Here is a 20,885-nt window from a genome sequence, read left to right as displayed (position 1 = left end):
GACACAAGCTCCAGCCCACACGAACCAAGAAGAACACCATCCTTGGTCCATACTGAGCATCGCTGTTTAAGGTGAAACAAAACTAGATGCAGCCAGCGGCCCCAGGATCACAGCTGATCACTGTCATGAAATAAGTTTTCCCTGAACTTAACAGGTTACTTTAAAAATATGTAGCAAAAAAAAAAAAAAAAAAAAAAAAAAAAAAAAAAAAAAAAAAAAATATGTAGCAAAAAAAGAGAGAAAAGTTTAGTTCTCAACTAAACACAATTAAACCCCATTTGGGGATCAGAAGAGGTTTGAAGCACCTATCAATGTATCTGGGAAATACAGTAGAACAGCTAGAAATTAGGACTCACAACGGTGCAAATGGCTAAAAGCTGACACACAGAGCAAGGTCGTTGGAAAAATCATTGGAAAACCTAAAGCATTCTTATCTTTTAAAAAATTTAGCTTTTCCTCCCACTGACACAAAAATGCACACCCAAAGTTTAACACTGAAGCAATGCAAAAGTTCTTGAAACAACGAGGGCGTAACTCAAAATTCTAGCAGGAGAAAGGACTTTAAGAATGAAAATAATTTAAGCAGGAGAGAAAAGATAAACTCTGCTAAAGCCATCAACACTTGTGCCAACTGCAACACTAACTGGGAGGAAGGACATCCTTCTTATCAAATAACAAAACAGCTCTCTTATTAAATATGATAACAAACACCTTTATTCGCTAATTGTAAGTGTCATTTATTTTAAACGGTATAAAATAGGGCTGAGAGTCGTTAAAAGGTGAAGTCTCATCCCAGCAGAGTCATGAAAACCTCTTCCCTTTTGGTGGAAAAAATGACCGGTCAAAACAGCTTCAGCCCAGCACAGAGAATAACACAGGATGGTACCCCGCTCGGCAGATGCCATAACTGGGGTTTCTTAGATGCTTTAAAAATAAACACACCCGATGAGGAGGGAACGGTTTACTTACTTGACACTGAAGTCCAAATGCCTGGGGAAATCGATCTTGCCTGCAAGAATTTTTTGGTAAATGCCAAATGCGTTGTCATCAAAAAACGGAGGAAACCTGTTAGAAACATCAACATCTATTTTTAGTGCCGAGAAAGTGTGGAAAACACCCCTGCTTGGTAAGGATGACTCTTTCTGCCTGACCCGAGCAGAACAGAATTTATTTCACCGCAGCTCTTTCCCCGCATCCTGGAGTCCATGGATGGCTCGACACCAGCTTCGAAGACATGGTTCCAAGAGGCCAAGCGTGAAGCACCGCAGCCCAAGTACAGAGGATGGGCCAGCAAAGAAAAGGCAATGACCATGAGGCCATCTGACCAACTATGAGGTTACTAGGGTGCCATTAAAAATGTCTCCCCGGGCTTCCCTGGTGGCGCAGTGGTTGGGAGTCCGCCTGCCGATGCAGGGGACACGGGTTCGTGCCCCAGTCCGGGAAGATCCCACATGCCGCGGAGCGGCTGGGCCCGTGAGCCATGGCCGCTGAGCCTGCACGTCCGGAGCCTGCTGCTCCGCAACAGGAGAGGCCACAGCAGTGAGAGGCCCGCGTACCGCAAAAAAAAAAAAAAAAAAAAAAAGTCTCCCCAACTAGACCATGAGTGGACCTCTTTGTATCCCTCCTGCATACGGGAGTGTGTAGCACACAGTAGGTGCTCAATAAGTGTACACAGGCCAAATGTAAGAGGATAGGTTACACTGTATCATATTTTTTTGGCTCGAGTACTTCATAACTTTACAGAAGCCAATATGTAAATCTCCACAGTCGATGAATTCACCTCCATCCTACTTTGGGAGGTGAGTGACAGCAAGGCTGGTTTCCAGTTTGCGATTTTAGGCACAGAGATCTACACTAGGGGTTGGCCAATGATGGCCCACAGCCTCTTTTTGTCAATAAAGTTGTACTGGCACACAGCCATGCCATACACTTATGTATCCTCTGTGGCAGTGTTACCACAATTAAAGACTATAGTCTAGTTAGAGAAACTAACAGACCTAACCTTTCTAACATCTGGAAATAGAAAAACAAAACAATGTGACATAAGCTAAAGAAGAAATATACTTACAACTGTGAAGACCAAGCAACTCTAGAAGTAAACCACTAAATGCATACCAGATATCCACATGTCCCTGGGCACAAGGTATACTTTAATACTTCCTCAGAGTATTCAAGGCAAAGACCTTCTACTCGGAAGCAAAACCTCTATTTAGTTTCTTTAGAAAGAGGTCTTCTAATTCAGTAGAATAAGCAATGGAAATATGAAGGGGAGTTTTCAAATGATGGTCTGATTGATGGCAAATCTCAATGATCAAAAATAATTCTCGTGTTGATTCCAAATCAACTCCTCATGTTTTTTTAAAAAGAAACAGTGTATCACAGGTGGAATGGTGGCCTCCAAAGTTACACCCGTGTCCTCACCCTGACTACCTAAATGGGACCTTATATGGAAACAGAGTTTTTGCAGATGTGATGAAGTGAAGGGTCTGAGACGAGGTCCTCATGGAGAAAATGTGTCATACATACCTACCCACGTGCGTGGAGAATGTGGAACGCAGTACTCTGGGGGAGCTGGCATTACATGACACTATCATGGGAAAGGCATGTTAGCAGTAGTTTAGCGAGCGGAAAAAATAATAAGGGAGAGCACTAACACATCTTGCCTGAAGGAAAAAGCACGGAGAAGGCGTATCGGAGAACTCGGCGTGTGGAAAGTGGCCAAAGAAAGTGCCCTCAAATCTCTGCCTTTAATCCAACAGAATCCTTCCAATTCTTAATAAACGGGTGCTTGTCATACAGAAGTGGGCGTTATGTACACCTTGCGTTGTCCATGATGAGATGTAGTCAGAAGGACAAGCTGCCCATCCCCGTGAAGGCAGGCTCGAGACTTTCGTCTGAAAAATTCATGCCAATTTTGCCATTTTCTCCATCATCTATCTGGATTCTTTTTAGATACCTTCGACCTACCTAAATCTTCCAGTAAAAAAAATGGATTGTCCAGAAACAGGCGCTGTCGCTGTTGTGACCTTGCGTTCCTCATCAGACCCCCAGAGACCCGTTACAAAATGATGGTCCTGGGACGTCCCCAGTAGTCCAGTGCTTAAGACTCCAGGCTTTGGGCTTCCCTGGTGGTGCAGTGGTTAAGAATCCACCTGCCAATGCAGGGGACACGGGTTCGAGCCCTGGTCCGGGAAGATCCCTCATGCCGCGGAGCCACTAAGCCCGTGCGCCACAACTACTGAGCCTGCGCTCTAGAGCCCGCGAGTCACAAGTACTGAGCCCGTGTGCCTAGAGCCCGTGCTCCCAACAAGAGAAGCCACCGCAATGAGAAGCCCGCACACCGCAACCAAGGGTAGCCCCCGCTAGCCGCAACTAGAGAAAGCCCGCGCACAGCAACGAAGACCCAACGCAGCCACAAATAAAAAAACAAATACACAAATTTATCTAAAAAAAAAAAAAAAAAAGACTCCGTGCTTTCACTGCAGGGGGGCACGGGGGGGTTGATCCCTGGTCCGGGAAGTTCCGCATGCCACAGGATGTGGCCAAAAAACAAAAACAAAATGATGGTCCCAAACTATGAGCCCATTTTAACAGGGAAAGTACCTTGCAAGGCAGGTACTTTGGAAATGGCTTCAAGGAAAAGAAGAGTTTTTGGAGAGAGAAGTAAGAGATGGGCTGCTATAGTATCGCCCTATTTTGACTTCTCCCTCCAAGGTCCTCGGCCTCATACATTCCTATAAAACAAATATCTGAGCTCCTCAGAAAAAGGGGCAAGAACAAAGTACTGGGCCAGGAAACACCCGGGCAGACTGTAGCGTGAGAGAGTGTCCCGGGGCACCCTATCTTTGGCATGGCAGCTGTGATTCTCAAAGTGGGGTCCCAGGGAACCCTCGGGTTCCTCGAGGCCTTTTCAGATTTGTGACACCCTTTTTCTGACTATAAATCTGAATATGGCTGCATTTTCATCACATACCTCAACCAAAACAACGAATCACACCAGACAGAGTGTGAGAGAAGGGAAGAACGCAGTGGCCCACAATGAAGCTGGACATAAAAGAGACTAATGAACATGTGAAACAACGTCACTGTTTTCTCTAACTATTTTTAATACTAGGAAATAGTTATTTTTTCATTAAAAATTTGATTTATGTTAACCATTAGTTTATCACCTTATGCTTTTACGTATAAACTTATAAACTTACATATATAATCTCAGTTTAATTTTCAAATGTGGTAAACATTGACAGATACAACCTGCCTCCATGAGAGCTCTTTGGGGTCGATACTAACATTTAGGGGCATTTTCATAACTTTTAGGAAGGGAGTCACTTTTAGGACAGATGCTTACTGAAAACTTTTAGGGTCCTGTGGCTGAAATGTTTTGAGAACCACTGCACCGCAGCTAATGTTCTACATGGATGCAGCTCCAAATGCAGACTAGTTCCATCTTCCTGAAGAACAGGCGTGCGACTGAAACTCTCCACATGGGTGGATATGAAAGGAACAGATGATGGAAGACATCAGGGCTGAGTTGGGCGCTCTTGGAAAAGCCCATGAATGGGCCACCTGTTTTCAATCCAAGCGAAACATTTCTTACTCGATGAAAATAAAATCCCAGTTATGACATGCTCTCATACCTAATCACGTGGCTGGTTGTACCCAACAAATGTACTTCTCGTACTTCATGGAACATTTCACCCACCAATGAAAGCAATAAGCAAACAGACAAGGCAGAGTCTAGCCTGATCTTGCTAAAGGTGCCAAAACAGAAAATGGAAATCCAACAGGCAGGCGGGAGACGGGAACTTGGAAGAAAAGGCCACCTCCACCATCTATATAAGAACTCCCTCCCACTGGCCACCAAAGGCGTCTGGGTTCAAGGGGGTGAGAAGAGCAACTTGCACCACCCAGTGATCTCGTGGGCAGTGAACACACGGAAGCAGATGGTGTCAGATCCACTGAGCGCTCCAGAGAGAACAGAAAGGGGTGCTAGGGCGGAGCGTGGCTGGGAGCAGCGGAGGAAGGCTCTGAGGGCAGGTTACAGGTGAGCCTGAATCGTGAGGACCGGAAGAGAAGGGACCGGCCGGGGGGGATGCCCTCAGGCAGCTGGCACAGAGAGGGACAGCAATGCCACATCGGGTGCTGGAGGCACAGCAGGAAGGCCCGCAATCCCAGGAGAGAGGCCAGGCCTCTGTCTAAGGTGGGTAGATCTTCTACAGACCGACTCAGAGCCTCGTATAACAAGGAGCTCTGGGTCTGTCCCCTCGAGGGCTGCTAGGGAGAAGGACGTGGCCTGGCCGGTGTCGGTGAGAGACCCCTCCGGTGGCTGCCAGGGGAAGGTGCCACGGGCAGGGGCAGCTGGAGGAGACGTGAGGACACTCGGGGCGGGTCCAGGTGAGAGCAGAGGCTGGCCAGACTTCAGGGGCAGCCCCGGGTCAGCCAGGTGTGCAGTGTGGGGCAGGGACGGGTGTCTCTGGAAATACCACCCAGACAAGCCTGACTCTAACTGGAAATGTGGCAAACAAAAATACGCCGACTGTGAACTAACAGTTCCCTTTTATGAAATGCAAAGTTCAGCTTACGGTGTTCTGGGTTAGGAGAGGGTTTGAACTATTAACCTCCAATTATTCTAATAACAGGGCCTAGTAATAGATTCTAATGACATTATTTTCTACTGAATTCCTAATATTCTCTGAGAATACTAGAACTACCGTATGGCTAACCTTCTACTGGAATAGAATATTTTCTGTTTCCTAATATTCTAATATTTTAATATACTACATCCCAACAGTAATTAGAATATTATTTTAATATAGTATATCCTAATAGTATCTTAGTTACTATTAAAATAGCTGCTATTAAAATAGAATTCTAATAATTATGGTTATATAATAACTCTCATAATAATTCTAGTATATCCTAATATTATATTCTAATTCTACCCTGTCCTACTTTATTCTACTCTATTTTAATAATTTTCTATTATAGTCCATCAATACTGTGTTCTAACAGTATATTATATTCCAACCTTGCCTCTCCTAATGATATTCCGCATTATTATATCCTGTACTATTACAGTCCAAGCTAACAATAAAGACAAAACAGAGGACACGTGGACCCCATTCTGCTAAACATGACTTGGCGCCGGGATTCAATTCTCCTCGGGCAAGGCTGCCCTCTCGTGGTCAGCAGTGTACAGGAGGGAAGGTAGGCTGCTGGCTTGAGTGTGGAAGTTGATCAAGTACAGGTGCAGAAAGATGTACAGTTTCTACACCTTCTTGGTGGATTGACGGCACATGCCATTTATTTCAGCGTCACCAGCAGCGGGAAACTGTCGTGCGACCCGACCCCGAGAATCTGCCCCCGACCCCCAGTGCCCCATCCTGGGGGCGGGCTGAGCACCCCAGGGCCAGCGCGTGGGGCAGGGACTCGCCGCAGACTTCTCCACGGAAACCCAACTCACCCCGAGAGCATCTCGAATATGAGGATGCCGAGCGCCCACCAGTCCACGGCTCTCCCGTGGCCCTTGCTCTGGATGACTTCGGGGGCCAGGTACTCGGGGGTCCCGCAAAGGGTCCACGTCCTGTGGGCAGAGAAGGGGGGTCCACAAAACTCAGCTGTGCTTGGCCAGTGCGTGCGTCTCAGAAGCACTGAAGGTTAGTCACTGAATTGATCAACAAGGTGCCTTAAACCCTCGCCCGGTAGATAAAGACAGTAGCCTTGTCTTCCCTGACTTCTGTCCTTTATGAACACACTGTAACCAAGAAAGAATCTGAGTAACGGCCCTGTTATCACGGCTGTCTTCTTCTTGGTGCTTACCTTTGCTGCTCAGAAGCAAAACCCTCAGTCCCTGTTTTCCCATAAAATGATGGAAAAAAGGATTCAAGGATTGACTCAAGGGAACGACCCTCAGGAACCCAGACGTCTGCTTTATGAATAAATGAGCTGGTTCTGGGCCCCCAGAGGAAACACAAAGCGACAGCTAAGTGCCTTTTTCACCTGCTCTGCAAAAGGTCGGAAGTGTTTTTGTGGGTTCGCGGTCATTTTAGTATCCGTGGTGGCTTTTGAAAATCCTCAGGTTAAGGGGTTCTGAGATGTTTGGGGTTTAAACGGGGCGGACAGCTTTGGAAAGGATTTTCTCCCCAGGAGTTGAGACTTGCAAAAAATTTAGCTTTTAGCGCCACCTAGAGGACAGCTGGCTGAAAGCAAGAGATTCCAACCAGCCAAGCCGGACCCAGCGCAGAAAGCGGAGATTTCTGATCGTCTGGGTGGTGGTTTTTCATTTGGGTCATCCCTTCTCTGTGCTGCCTTAGATCTTTTTCACAACAGATGGGAGAAGCAGTCTTCTTCTCCTTTTAAGAGAATTCTATTTTTACTTTAAAAAGCCCCAATGTTTAATTAAAACTTATAATTTGTAACATTTCTGCTGAAATATCTAAATTTTTATGCCCTATGGAAAATAAAGACTGATTTTCCTAATTTTCTCTTTAATTGTATATCTCAGTATGGAGGATTTTGCTAACAAAAATTCACCCGTGAAAAGATAAAAACAATACAAACTTCCAGCTGAAAGATTAGGTCCTGGGGTTGTAACATATGTTGTGGTGACTATATAGTTAATAATACTGTATTGTACATTTGAAAGTTGCTAAGAGAATAGATGTTAAAAGTTCTCATCAAGAGTAAAAAATTGTAGGGCTTCCCTGGTGGCGCAGTGGTTGAGAGTCCACCTGCCGATGCAGGGGACGCGGGTTCGTGCCCCGGTCCGGGAAGATCCCACATGCCGCGGAGCGGCTGGGCCCGTGAGCCATGGCCGCTGAGCCTGCGCGTCCAGAGCCTGTGCTCCACAGCGGGAGAGGCCACAGCAGTGAGAGGCCCGCGTACCGCAAGAAAAAACAAAACAAAACAAAACAAAACCCTGTGTCCAAAGCATAGGAAAATAACACGCTATGGTCATGTTCACGTTTTATATGACAGATCAGCGATAGTGATTAACAGCCAAAAGGGAGACCACGGACTTCCCTGGCGGCCCAGTGGTTCTTTGCCTTCCAACGCAGGGGTGCAGGTTCCATCCCCGGTCGGGGAGCTAAGATCCCACATGCCTGGTGGCCAAAAAAATCAAAACATAAAACAGAAGCAATATTTTAACAAATTCAATGAAGACTTCAAAAAGGGTCCACATCAAAAAAATCTTAAAAAAAAAAAAAAAAGGGCAACCAAAGGAGATGCCAGGGAAAACGCTGCTGTTACACATGAGCTATGAGCTCCATTGGAGCCTTTAGTCAAAGTCTGAATGGTGACTTTCTCTTCCCCAAAGTGCAATTGACACAGCTAGGCTGTCAAACCACTAAGAAGATCTGGAAACCGCCTGGTTCCAGCCCACGTTCTTACGTTGGGTAAAAGGCCAAGGCAATCAATGCCATCTGCCTGTTTTGTGTTTTTGGTGTGTGTCTGTCATCATGACATACACGAAATCCCCAGAACGTATTTATCATATAACTGGAAGTTTGTACCTTCACCCATTTCCCCTTCCGCTCGTCCCCTGCCCCTGGCAACCACCATTCTACCCTCTGGTTCTGTGAGTTCAGCTGTTTTTTTAAAAAATTAAAGTATAGTTGATTCACAATGTTGTGTTTGTTTCAGGTGTACAGCAAAGTGATCCAATTAAACACATATTTTTTTCAGATTCTTTTCCATTATGGTTTATCATAGGATATTGGATATAGTTTCCTGTGGTCTACAGCAGGTCCTTGTTGGTTATCTATTTTATATGCAGTAGTGTGTATCTGTTAATCCCAAACTCCTAATTTATCCCTCCCCCGCCCTTTCCCCTTTGGTAATCATAAGTTTGTTTTCTAAGTCTGTGAGTCCGTTTCTGTTTCGTAAGTAAGATCATTTGTATTCTTTATTTAGATTCCACAGATAAGTGATATCACATGATATCTGTCTTTCTCTGTCTGACGTACTTCACTCAGTATGATCATCTCTAGGTTCACCCATGTTGCTGCAAACGGCATTATTTCATTCTTTTTCATGGCTGAGTAATATTCCATTGTATACATGTACCACATCTTCGTTATCCATTCATCTGTCAATGGACACTTAGGTTGCTTCCATGTCTTGGCTATTGTAGAGTGCTGCTATGAACACAGGGGCGCATGTATCTTCTCAAATTAGAGTTTTCGTCTTTTCTGGACATTTGCCCGGGAGTGGGGTCTCGAATTCAGCTTTTTTAGATTACACACGTAAGTGAGATGCTACAGTATGTGTCCTTCTGTGACTGACTTATCTCACTTTAATGGCCCCAAGGTCCAACCATGTTGTCCCAAATGGCAAGATTTCCTTCTTTTTCATGGCTGAATAATATTCCATTGTATACACATCTCCTAGCTTCTTTATCTACAAGCCAAGAAACACGTGAGGCTACCAAAAGCTAGGACAGGGGCACAGAACAGATGGTTTTCTAGAGCGTTTACAAGGAACACTGCCCTGGCAACACCTTGATTTCCTAGCTGGCCCCCAGAACTGTGAGGCTGTAACATTCTGTTGGGTTAAGCCCCTCAGTTTGTGGTACTTTGTGGTACTTTGTTATGGCAGTCTCAGAAGCCAAACACCCACCCCATGTGGGCCATATCACATCAGCCCTCACCCAGTTCACCTCTGCTTCTAAAGCACCTGGGGTTTTCACACTCCACACCGGGTATGAGAACTTGTGCTATGTGACGGGCTACAAGCTAAGTGATGGCCAGGGAAAGAAAACATTTGGAAACACAGCTTTGGAGGTCCAGAAAATTGTCATAATGATGTCCATGTTTATCTCTTTAAACAGGCTGACCACCCAGTTGCCCCCTCGGGCTTGGAGAGATGACATCATGTCACGTAGCTCAGAAAGGGGATGCGATGGCGTTTCCGTGAGGAAGAACTTCAGTTCTCCTTGTGACTTTGCCCTGGGATCGGCGAGAGGAAAGAGTCCAAAGTGCAGAGGCGGCCACTTCACCCCACGCAGCTGGCTCCCATCCAGAAAACAGAAAACAAGTGGTGACAGGATGTGGAGAGAAGGGAGCCCTCCTGCACTGGAGGTGGGAATGTAAAATGGTGCAGCCACTATGGAGAACAGGATGGAGGGGCCTCAAAAAACTAAAAATAGAACCACCCTTACGATCCAGCAATCCCACTCCTGCGCATATACCCACGAGACATGAAAGCAGGGTCTTGAAGAGATACCTGCACACGTGTGTCCATTACAGCACTGTTCACAACGGCCCAAAGGGAGAAGCAACCCAAGTGCCCCCATTGGATGAATAAACAAAAAGGGACATATCCAGACTATGGGGTATTATTCGGCCTTGAAAAGGAAGGGGACTCTGACACCTGCTACAACATGGAAGAACCCTGAAGACATTACGCTCAGTGAAAAGGAAAACTACCTAATGATTCCACTTACATGAGGCCCCTCGAGGAGTCATATTCATAGAGACAGAAAGTAGATGGTGGGTCCAGGGGCTGAGGGTGAGGAAGTAGGGGAGCTGGTACACTTTAATGGGGACAGAGTTTCAGTTCTGCAAGAAGAAAGGAGTTCTGGAGATGGATGGTGGGGATGGCTGTACCACGTACTGAATGTAATTCATACACTGAATTTTACGCTTAAAATTGGTTAAGATGGTATCTTGGATGCTATCTATATTTTGCCACAATTAAAATTTTATAAAGTGCAGAGACCGAAGAGGCTAAGAAAGGAGGGTGTCCCCGTGGGCGGGAGATCCAGGAACAGGTGTCTCATACCCAGAGTCAAGGTAAGGTAGCCAGGACCTCGGCAGAAGCTGGACCAAGGGCGGGTTTGGAAAGGATCCGGGACCAGTAAGTCCAGACAGAGCTGTGTGGGAGCCACGTCCAGCTGGCACGCTTCTGCCAAGGAGCATGTCTCTGGGGCAGTCACTTAAAAACTCTGGGCTGCAGCCCAGGTCCAGACCACGTGTGCCCGGGTTGCCTAGTGTTGCCGTTGTGTCTGGCACCTGTCTGTAGACAGGTAGAAAGGAACGGCATCTTAGGAGGGAGAAAATATCCTTTGCAAAGAACTCCTCCAACAAGAGATGCAATGATGAAGCACTGATAGGAGAAACCCCCATCTTGCAGGTTTAATGTAAAGAAAGTAACAGTGTCTGCTCACTGATAAGTTTGTCCACTCTCTCTGTTTCTCTGCCCATCATCGAGCTCACGGTGACCCTGCTGTGTAAGCAGTGCATCTGGTCCGAGCCCTCCCCAGGTCCATTGGTGTGTTGGGGGTCTTGGGCAGGAGTGTTCAGCTCTCTCCAGGAACCCACCCAAAGGTGCTCTTGTGTCCCTGCTTCCCTTCTCCATGACACCTCTCCATTCTCAATCTCTGATTCTTTTTTCACACGACAGACTCTTTCCCATTTCCCTAGAACCCCTTGTGATACAAAGTACCATTCCAATTTCAAATCCTATGGAAGGAATGGAAGGTCACGTTACGTTGGTGCAGACAGAAATTGTATGATCTGGTAACCAGCCAGGAATTTGGGTGCAGAAGGTGGCCGTAAGTTCAAGGAAGGAAAGGAGATGGGAGACGTGGGTTCTTCCCACACGGAGTCGAGCGGGAAGGGGCTCACACTACCTACTGGGCTTTTTCAAGTGACAACCCGTCAGGGTGCACAGAACCACCTGGAGGTCCAGTTAGGAGTTTCTTGTCCCCAAGACTTAAGCTTAGGAGCATCTTTCTTCCCGCCACACCCAGCTGAGTCAACTCAAAGTCAACCCTCGTTGCTTTGGCTCATGATATTCTTTAATTCTGCTGAGAGATCCAGGTACTGGCCCGTGAATGCTGTATTCCCAGGTGGGGCACATCCACGGTTGCCTGAATCTAGCTGGAAGCCTGGCGCTTAGCTGATGTCCTCACCAGGTGGAGGTGGGTGCAGATAATTGTATCTGTGTTAGGTGTGGTGTCTCCGCTTTCATGTGGAAAGGTGAGTCTCTCCCTGGCTTCATCCTGGGGTATGGGGCACAGATGGAAGGCTGTATGACTTTCCAGTTTCTCAGTAAACTCAGGTAGCCTGGCCCCCTCATTCAAGTAAAAGCTTTCTCCAAAAGGCCCCCAGGCTTCTTGGATGTAGAGAGGCATAAACTGCTAGAAAGAGCTTCAGACTGCAGTAAACGTCCTTAAAGCCTTAGATTTCAAACAGTACTGCAGTTCCCTAAGAAGTTAAAGAGAATTTCCATAAGTCCCAGAAACTTCAGTCCTTGGTTAATGTCCCCAAAGAACTGAAAGCAGGGACTCTGACAAACATTTGTACACGCAGGTTCATAGCAAATGATTACTGTGCAAGGTGGAAGCAGTCTTCTCCTTTTAAGAGAATTCTCTTTATACTTAAAAAAGCTTCCTGCAAAAAGTCCCCATGCTTCTTGGATGTAGAGAGTCACAAATTGCTAGAAAGAGCTTCAGACTGCAGTAAATAGGTTAAGACAAGACAGACAGTGGGGGATGTTATTGGGAGAGTGTGCTGGTCCAGGCTGTGAATTATCGATGCCCCTGGTCTTATCGTTTCTGCTCACTGGCTCTTGAAGAGAGGGCAAAGTGACACCCGCCGTTCTCAGTTTTCTCACTGTTATCAGGTCCACCACAACTGGGGGTGGGAGACCGTTATCCAAGTGTGCTCTGTGAAATAGTCGTCCAGTTGCTCATGTGTTCCGACTCCCCCACTGCCTTCCATGGCATCCCCACTGAGTTGAACTGTGTTCCCCCCCAAAAGTCCTAGACTCCGGTACCTGTGAGTGTATTTGGAAATAGGGTCTTGCAGATGTAATCAGGTTAAGACTGGGACTAATCCAATGACTCGTGTCCTTAAAAGAAGAGGAAGAGAGAGCGATCTCTCTACTGTATCAGAAGGAGGCCATCTACAAGCCAGGAAGAGGCCGCACCGGGAACCAAGTCAGCCAGCATCCTGACCATGGACTTCCAGAACTGGGAGAAATACGTTTCTTACAAGGTCACCAATCCTATGGGATTAGGACCCCACTGTCATGACCTCATTTGACCTTAATTACTTTTAACAACATGATCTCCAAATACAGCCACACAGTGGGGGTTGGAGCTTCCAGACATGAATTTTGGAGGAACACAAGTTCAGTCCAGAGCAATGAAGGCGATGGTGATGGTGGTGATGGAGGTGATAATTATGGAGATGATGGTGGTGATGATGGTGATAATGAGGGTGACGATGACGGTGGTGATGGTGATGAAGGTGATATCTATGGCATGATGACGGTGATGACAGTGGTGGCGATGGTGGTGGCGATGGTGATGTGAGGGTGGGCATGATAAGGTGAGAAGCACCTACTGTCTACTCAATGCTTACTACATGAGAGGAACCGTTCTTAGGAAATACTTTCCAATGAGCAGACCCATCCGTTGTTACCAATCACCCTACAGGGTAGGAACAATTCTCATTACACAGACGAGCAAAGCCAAGGCACACGGGGTGATGACAACATCCAACGTAATCAATCTCTCCAGCTGGAGAGTGGCAGACACAGGGGTCCAGCAGAGGCAAGTGGTCCCCATATCCACTCTTCATTCCTAACTGCCCCTCTGAGGTGCTTCCGTTAACAGAGGCTCTTGGTAAGGGAAATAAATTTAACCTGGAAGCCATAAGGTACTACCGCTTGGCAATTGTGGGGATACACGCAAACTACCTTACCTCTCAGGGCCTCAGATTTCTCAGCTGTAAAATGATGACGGTTGGCCAAACTTATCACCGAGTGAATTTGTGAAACATTTTATTGGTTGTTTGTTTGAATCAGGGCTTCCAAATAAAATGATTAAAGAAAAAACCACAGAACACTAGCAGGTGGACTATATACCACATGTTACCAATAGGGGGCAGCCAATTTTAAAACCAATTTTTAAAACTATATAAAGTCTTCACACTCTTCTACGTAAAACCATCCCATTTTATTCTTAGCCATGCAATAGATGAAATTCTATAGGGGAAAATCAGATTGCATTTAACAGCATCCTAGAACGAAACTGGGTCATTTGTAGAGACATGGATGGACCTACAGACTGTCATACAGAGTGAAGAAAGTCAGAAAAGCAAACATCGTATATTAATGCATATATGTGGAACCTAGAAAAATGGTACAGATGAACTTACCTGCAAAGCAGAAATAGAGACACAGATGTAGAGAACAAATGTATGGATACCAAGGGGGAAGGAGGGGTGGTGGGATGAATTGGGAGATTGGGATGGACATATATACACGATTGATACTATGTATAAAATAGATAACTGGGCTTCCCTGGTGGCGCAGTGGAAGGCAGGAGAGTCCGCCTGCCGATGCGCAGTGGAAGGCAGGAGAGTCCGCCTGCCGATGCAGGGGACACGGGTTCGTGCCCCGGTCCGGGAAGATCCCACGTGCCGCGGAGCGGCTGGGCCTGTGAGCCATGGCCGCTGAGCCTGCGCGTCCGGAGCCTGTGTTCCACAATGGGAGAGGCCACAACAGTGAGAGGCCCGCGTACGGCAAAAAAAAAAAAAAAAAAGAAAGACAAGCCGTAATATAAGTTGGTGACGGTGTGGAGAAAAGAGAAAGCACGTCCACTGTTGGTGGGAATTTAAACTGGTGCAGCCGCTATGGAGAACAGGATGGAGGGTCCTCAAAAAACTAAAAATAGAGCTACCATGTGATCCAGCAATCCCACTCCTGGGTATATATCTGGAGAAAACTCTAATTCGAAAAGATACATGCACCCCAATGTTCACTGCAGCTCTATTTACAACAGCCAGGACATGGAAGCAACCTAAGTGTCCATCGACAGAGGAATGGATAAAGATGTGGTGTGTATATATATATATACGATGGAATATCACGCAACCATCAAAATGAATGAAATCATGCCATCTGCAGCACCGTGCATGGACCTGGAGATTGTCATACTGAGTGAAGTGAGTCAGACAGAGAGAGACAAATACCATACGATGTCACTTCTGTGTGGAATCTAAAGAAAAAGGAGGTCACAGCGCAGAGGACACAGAGCACGCTGCCAGACGCAGGGGGCGGGAAGATGGGAAAACGGGGGAAACGTTCACTTACTTGTCCACCAGTTTCTTGGCGAACCCGAAGTCAGTGAGCTTGATGTGACCGTCTCTATCCAGCAGGATGTTCTCCGGCTTCAGGTCCCTGTAGACGATCTCCTTGGAGTGCAGGTACTCGATGGCACAGACGATCTCCGCGGCGTAGAAGAGCCCGGTGGAGCTGGAGAAGCGGCCCTGGTTGCGCAGGTAGCTGAAGAGCTCACCACCCGGCACGAACTCCATCAGCATGTACAGGAAGCGGTCATCGTGCCCCGTCCAGAACCTGCGGGACCAGAGCGGGAGTGAGGGCTGCGCCTCGGATGGACAGGAAGGGACAGGGATGGACGGATGCTGGGATGGCACTTAGACGGAGGTCGTGTTACATGAACAGGTCATGTTAAGATACATCTCTAGGTAAGACATGATCATACGAAGTGAAGTAAGTAAGACAGAGAAAGGCAAATACCATATGATATCACTTATATGTGGAATCTAAAATGAGACACAAATGAACTTATCTACAAAACAGAAACAGACTCACAGACACAGAGAACAGACTGCTGGTTGCCAAGGGGGAGGGGGGTGGGGGAGGGATGGATTGGGAGTTTGGGGTTAGCAGATGCCAACTATTACACAGAGAATGGATAAACCACAAGGTCCTACTGTAGAGCACAGGGAACTGTATTCACTTTCCTGCGATAAACCCTATGGAAAAGAATACGATAAAGAATGCATATATACGTATAAGGGAATAACTTTGCTGGGCAGCAGAAATTAACACGACATTGTAAATCAACTCTACTTCAATTAAATCTTAAAAAAAACCGATATATCTCTAGGTCCATGTTAGGATACTCATATACATGGACAGATGCAAGACGTGTGTGGACAGATGTTAAGATTTGGTAGAGGGCTTCCCTGGTGGCGCAGTGGTTGGGAGTCCGCCTGCCGATGCAGGGGACACGGGTTCGTGCCCCGGTCTGGGAGGATCCCACATGCCGCGGAGCGGCTGGGCCCGTGAGCCATGGCCGCTGAGCCTGCGCGTCCGGAGCCTGTGCTTCGCAGCGGGAGAGGCCACGGCAGTGAGAGGCCCGCGTACAGCAAAAAAAAAAAAAAAGATTTGGTAGAGATTGATGTTAAGATATGTCTATAGGTATTAGAACAGAAAACCCAACACATAAACATAATTATTTTGTAAGAAAAGATACATCCCTAGGAAGATGTTAAGATGCTCATACAGATGGACCGATGCCCACAGCTGTGTGTGCGGCGATGCTAAGATTTGGTAGAGAGCGATGTTATTGGTACAGATACATGTTAAGACATGGCATAGACAGATGTCACGTTATGTGTATCAATACACGTTAAGATCGATCTCTAGGTGGATGTTAAGATACTCGGATGAGTGAACAGATGTCGAGACATGTGTGTGGACACATGTTAAGGTTTGGCAGAGATCCATGTTATGGGTACAGGTACCCATTCGATGTGCTAAGATGTGGCACAGATGACGTTAACGTTACGTGCACGGACACACGTTTGGACACATATAGGTAGACGTTAAGATTCAGGTGCACGCAGATGTTAGGATACAGGGAGACACAATGCTAAGGGATGGCTATCCTGTCGACGTGCAAAGGTCTCAGGACGGCCAAGAGTAAATACCAACTTCTGATGATAAACTGGTGAACAGCCTGTTATGGGCTGAATTGTGTCCCCAATCCCCAAATTCATATGTTAAGTCCTCACCCCAGGACCTCAGGAGGTGATTCGATTAGGAAATACGGTCTTTAAAGAGGGGATGAAGGTAAATGAGGTCACTAGGGTGGGCCCTGATCCCACAGGACAGGTGTCCCTATAAGAAGAGGAGATCAGGACACAGACACACACAGAGGGACGACCCTGGGAGGACACAGGGAGGAGACGGCCGTCTCCACGGTCTCAAAGGGCACCCACAAGGCCGACATCCTGACCTCAGACTTGCAACCTCCCCAAACATGCGCTAATAACTCTGCTGCTACAGCCGTGCCATCTGGGGCGCTTGTCTCACAGCCCGAGCAGACTCACACGGGGTGGGCACACCTCAGGGATCACACCTGGTTCAGTGGCCCCAGGGTCGTCATCAAGACTGCAAATTTCCAGTCCACTCATGATGGCCTCCCAGACACCTGCTGGGAAAGGTGGCCATTAACAAAACCCCAAAGCAAGAGATTTCTAAGCAACGACGGGTAGGAGATGTCCCCAGAGAGTCAGAAGAGACGCATCACCTTTAGAAAGGTGCAGATTGGCTCTGTTCACGGGAGAAAAGGCAGCAGCGACAAGCTGAGGAGAAAAGAAGAATATAGATGCGAGAAGAGACAGAGTCCTGAATGAATTTTAGAGGTCACGGCAAAGAGGGAAAGCAACAACTACATCCTGGGGAGATAAGCACTGATGGAGAAGAAAGTTTGCCTGTAAAGGAGATGTCGCTACGTATGGCTGATTCACTTTGTTATACAGCAGAAACTCATATGCCATTGTAGAGCAACTGTACTCCAATAAAGATGTTAAAAAAAAAAAAGACGTAGAATAAAAGAGAAATGCTCTTTGGAAGTAAGGGCTCTGTTTCTGAGCGGATTTAGGACACAGAAGCGTGACTCATGCACAAGCATATAAAGGTCCTCCCGCAGGATCGGGACACACAGACGATGATGTGAAGCAACGTGAGGCTACCGTGCCAGCAGTGCCTGATCCCCGAACCCCCAGCCTGGGCATCTTCTCTGCTCAGGACGCTGTGCTCCCCTCCAAGGCTGGTCCCAAAGAGCTGCGTCCCTCTGGGCTTCCATGAAAACAAAGGATGCTCGGAGGACCCGGCGTCCTTGGGTGAGCATGCGCAGGGCACCACGCACCAGATGGTCTTGGCTGCTGGGATGGGCTGTTCCAATAAAATAAAGAAAAATACAGGCACACCTCGTTTCAGTGTGCTTTGCACACACCGCATTTTTAACAAATGGAAGGTCTGTCACAACCCTGTTTTGCAAGCAACTCTACGGGCACCATTTTTGCAACAGCATTTGCTCACTTTGTGTGTCTGGGTCCCCTTTTGGTAATCCTCGCGATACTTCAAACCTTTTCGTTACTGTGGCGATCTGTGATTTTGGGTGTTCCTATTGCAAAAAAGCAAGTCACGGAAGGCTCCGAGGTTGGTGAGCAATTTTTACCAATAACGTGTTTTTCACTATGGCACCCACATTGCTTTTTTTTAGACATAATGGTACTGCACACTTAACAGACTACAATCCAGTGTAAACGTAACTTTTAGATGCGCTGGGAAACCAAAAGCTTCGTGTGACTCGCTTTACGGTCATATTTACTTTACTGTGGTGCTCTGGAACGGAACCCACCGTTATCTCTGAGATCTGCCTGTAATCAACCGTATCGATATGTACACAAAGCACTGGAGGAGATAGTTTGCAATGACCCAAAAAGTAGCTGGAAGGAAAATCACCAAGCAATAACCAAGTGTGGCAGTGGTCAGGAAGGTGTAAGTTTATGCAATAAATAAAAAGATGGGGGACTTCCCGGGCGGTCCAGTGGTCAGGACTTGGTGCTTTCAGTGCCGAGGGCACGGATTCAATTCCTGGTTGGGGAACTAAGATCCCCGTAAGCCTTGCGGTGCGTGCGGTCAAATTTGAAAAAAAAAAAGATGGGCTGCAGAGAGGAAAAACGCCCCCCGTCGTGGATGTGAAAAACTTTTCTATGCCCAAGGGAAGCCTTTTAAAAACAAAAAAGGACAACACACTCTTCTGATGTTCAAATGAATGGCCGTTTTGTTAAGCACTATGGTTTATATGTCTTCGCACAATGCGGGCCACGTGTTACGAAAGGGTTTCTCTACATGCGCGTTTACACGTGCAGACTCTTTGCACGACGGGTGCGGTTGGGGGATGACGGCTACCCTCCGATAGGGTGGCCATACGTGCCATTCTTTCTCGGTGTTCCTCGTTGATTTCTGTCTCTCAGAGTCAGAGACGGCCCGGGATCCTGTCTGTAAGAAGCATAGTGGCAGCCACGTCTAGGCGTTGCTTTTCCCCCAGTTCCTGACAGCCGTGCATCTCTGGCCTGTTCCCCTTCTCACATCTGACAGCTCAAAGGCTCGAGATTTGCAGTGTTGAGACTTGAGGGAACACAGGACGCAGGAAGAGTGCTTTGGGGTTGTGGGTTGTGGCTATTGCTACTGGAGTGGAACGCAACTTTGCTCCCCCCGCAAGGTATCTCTTTGGCACGCGGATTATTTCGACCTGAAAACAATCAAAGCCCAAAGACTCAAAAGAGAAACTCTGACCTTCTCGCTAATAGCCTAAAAGAATTCAGATGGAGGAGCTGTTCCTGGGACCCCTTTCCTCACCAGAGATGTCTGCCCGTGATATGGGCCACCCGTGGTGGGGAAACAGCAGGGCCCGGGAGATCACAGTCCACCCTGTGTCCCATTGTCTCTGCAGGCTCAGCAAACACTTGTCTACCAACCCTTTTCTTTTCCGTCTCCACGTCGACGGCCCTCCCCCGCTTTGAAGTCCCAAGCCACTGCCCCAACAGGCTCTTTCGTCTTTAGCTGAAGATGACAGCATTTAAGATGAGGGTTAGGACCATGTTTGTGAGTGACTCCGTCTTCCTGGGTCTCTCCCGTGTGTCCAGGGGATTCAACTTTCATGGGACTTTCTCCTGTTCATCTGTCTCACGTCCATTTCATTCTCAGACCAGCCAGAAGAGCCTGGAAGGATAAGGAAAATGTCTTCCTCCCCGACATGGCTTTCTGGAGAAATCGTCTGAGCAGACGCCCATCTTCCTTCCATCATTCAAAATCGAGATGAGTCGTTACCTTTGGGCCGCCCGCCCTCCTTCTCCGGTCCACATACCGACGTGTATGGCAAGGACGTTCCGTAAGGGCTTTGCGGTTCTGACGGGGAGATGTGTTCCAGGGCAGGGGTCCCCAACCCCCAGGCCACGGTACTGATCCGCGTCCTGTTCGGAACCGGGCCGCACAGCAGGAGATGAGCCGCCGTTCCCCCCCCGCCCCGCCCCATCGCTCACATTACCACCTGAAGCCCACCATAGACACACACCTCCGTGGAAAAACTGTCTTCCACAAAACCGGTCCCCGGGGCCAAAAAGCTTGGGGACCGCTGTTCTAGGGTCCTGACACCTGACTGGTGAACTTGTACACTGAACCTCTACGTAAACTGGTGACCTGCTGAATTTCTCTGGGGCAGGGCGGATGGCCGATCTAGCTAGAACTCATCTGGGAAGGCCTGGGATTCCGGGATTTCGGGGCCGAACTGAGCCCTTAAGAAGACGTGAAACAGTCAATAATATCTAAGCAAGGGCACGACCATTTTCTACAGCTGTGAATTGGGTTGAAAAGGTAGGAGAAATATATATGAGCCGATCCCTCCGCTGCTCCAATGCACAAACACACACACACACACACACACGCGCACCTGGAGGTCATCAGGGAGCTGCTAGGCAACTCATTCTTTGCGTAACTTCTGTAACTGCTCCCACAGACCCACTAACAGGCTAAGAGACTGTCCTGACGTATTCTCAGCTCTGGCAAACGGTGCATCCCAAGGTTCCAAGGCAAACTCATCTCAAGTCTCAGGAGCATCAGATAATGAACAATGTGGGGAGGTGAGGACAGAACCCAGATGGGGTTAGCAGCGAGGAATGAGACAACTTTCAGGGTTGAGCAAGTAAGTGGAGTGCGTCAGTCCCCAAAAATAGCTTGGCTGGACACCAGGTGATTCGGGAAGGAGGCCGGGG

At 47.5% G+C, this 20,885-nt stretch overlaps 1 protein-coding gene across 9 annotated transcripts in view; it reads right to left on the bottom strand.

Moving 5' to 3' along the window:
- PRKX (protein kinase cAMP-dependent X-linked catalytic subunit) overlaps positions 1 to 20,885 on the bottom strand; it is a 148,311-nt gene that overhangs the window by 83,304 nt on the left and 44,122 nt on the right. For 8 of the 9 annotated variants that reach the window (XR_002642993.3, XM_089904843.1, XM_022561922.3 and 5 more), the window contains exons 3-5: positions 15,106 to 15,369; positions 6,464 to 6,583; positions 970 to 1,065 (exon numbers count right to left, since the gene is read on the bottom strand). Coding sequence is in view for 8 of the 9 variants with exons in the window: in XM_089904843.1 (XP_089760969.1) it covers positions 970 to 1,065; positions 6,464 to 6,583; positions 15,106 to 15,369 (480 nt within the window). In the remaining variant the exon portion in view is untranslated. The remainder of the gene's footprint in view (positions 1 to 969; positions 1,066 to 6,463; positions 6,584 to 15,105; positions 15,370 to 20,885) is intronic. The other variant, XM_089904844.1, reaches the window with a different exon arrangement.

The sequence above is a fragment of the Delphinapterus leucas genome, chromosome X, assembly GCF_059928025.1.
Source record: "Delphinapterus leucas isolate spDelLeu-1000000601 "Yukka" chromosome X, BTC_Dleu_Yukka2, whole genome shotgun sequence".
Taxonomy (NCBI): Eukaryota; Metazoa; Chordata; class Mammalia; order Artiodactyla; family Monodontidae; genus Delphinapterus; species Delphinapterus leucas.
This window is presented reverse-complemented; position numbering and strand designations above follow the sequence as displayed.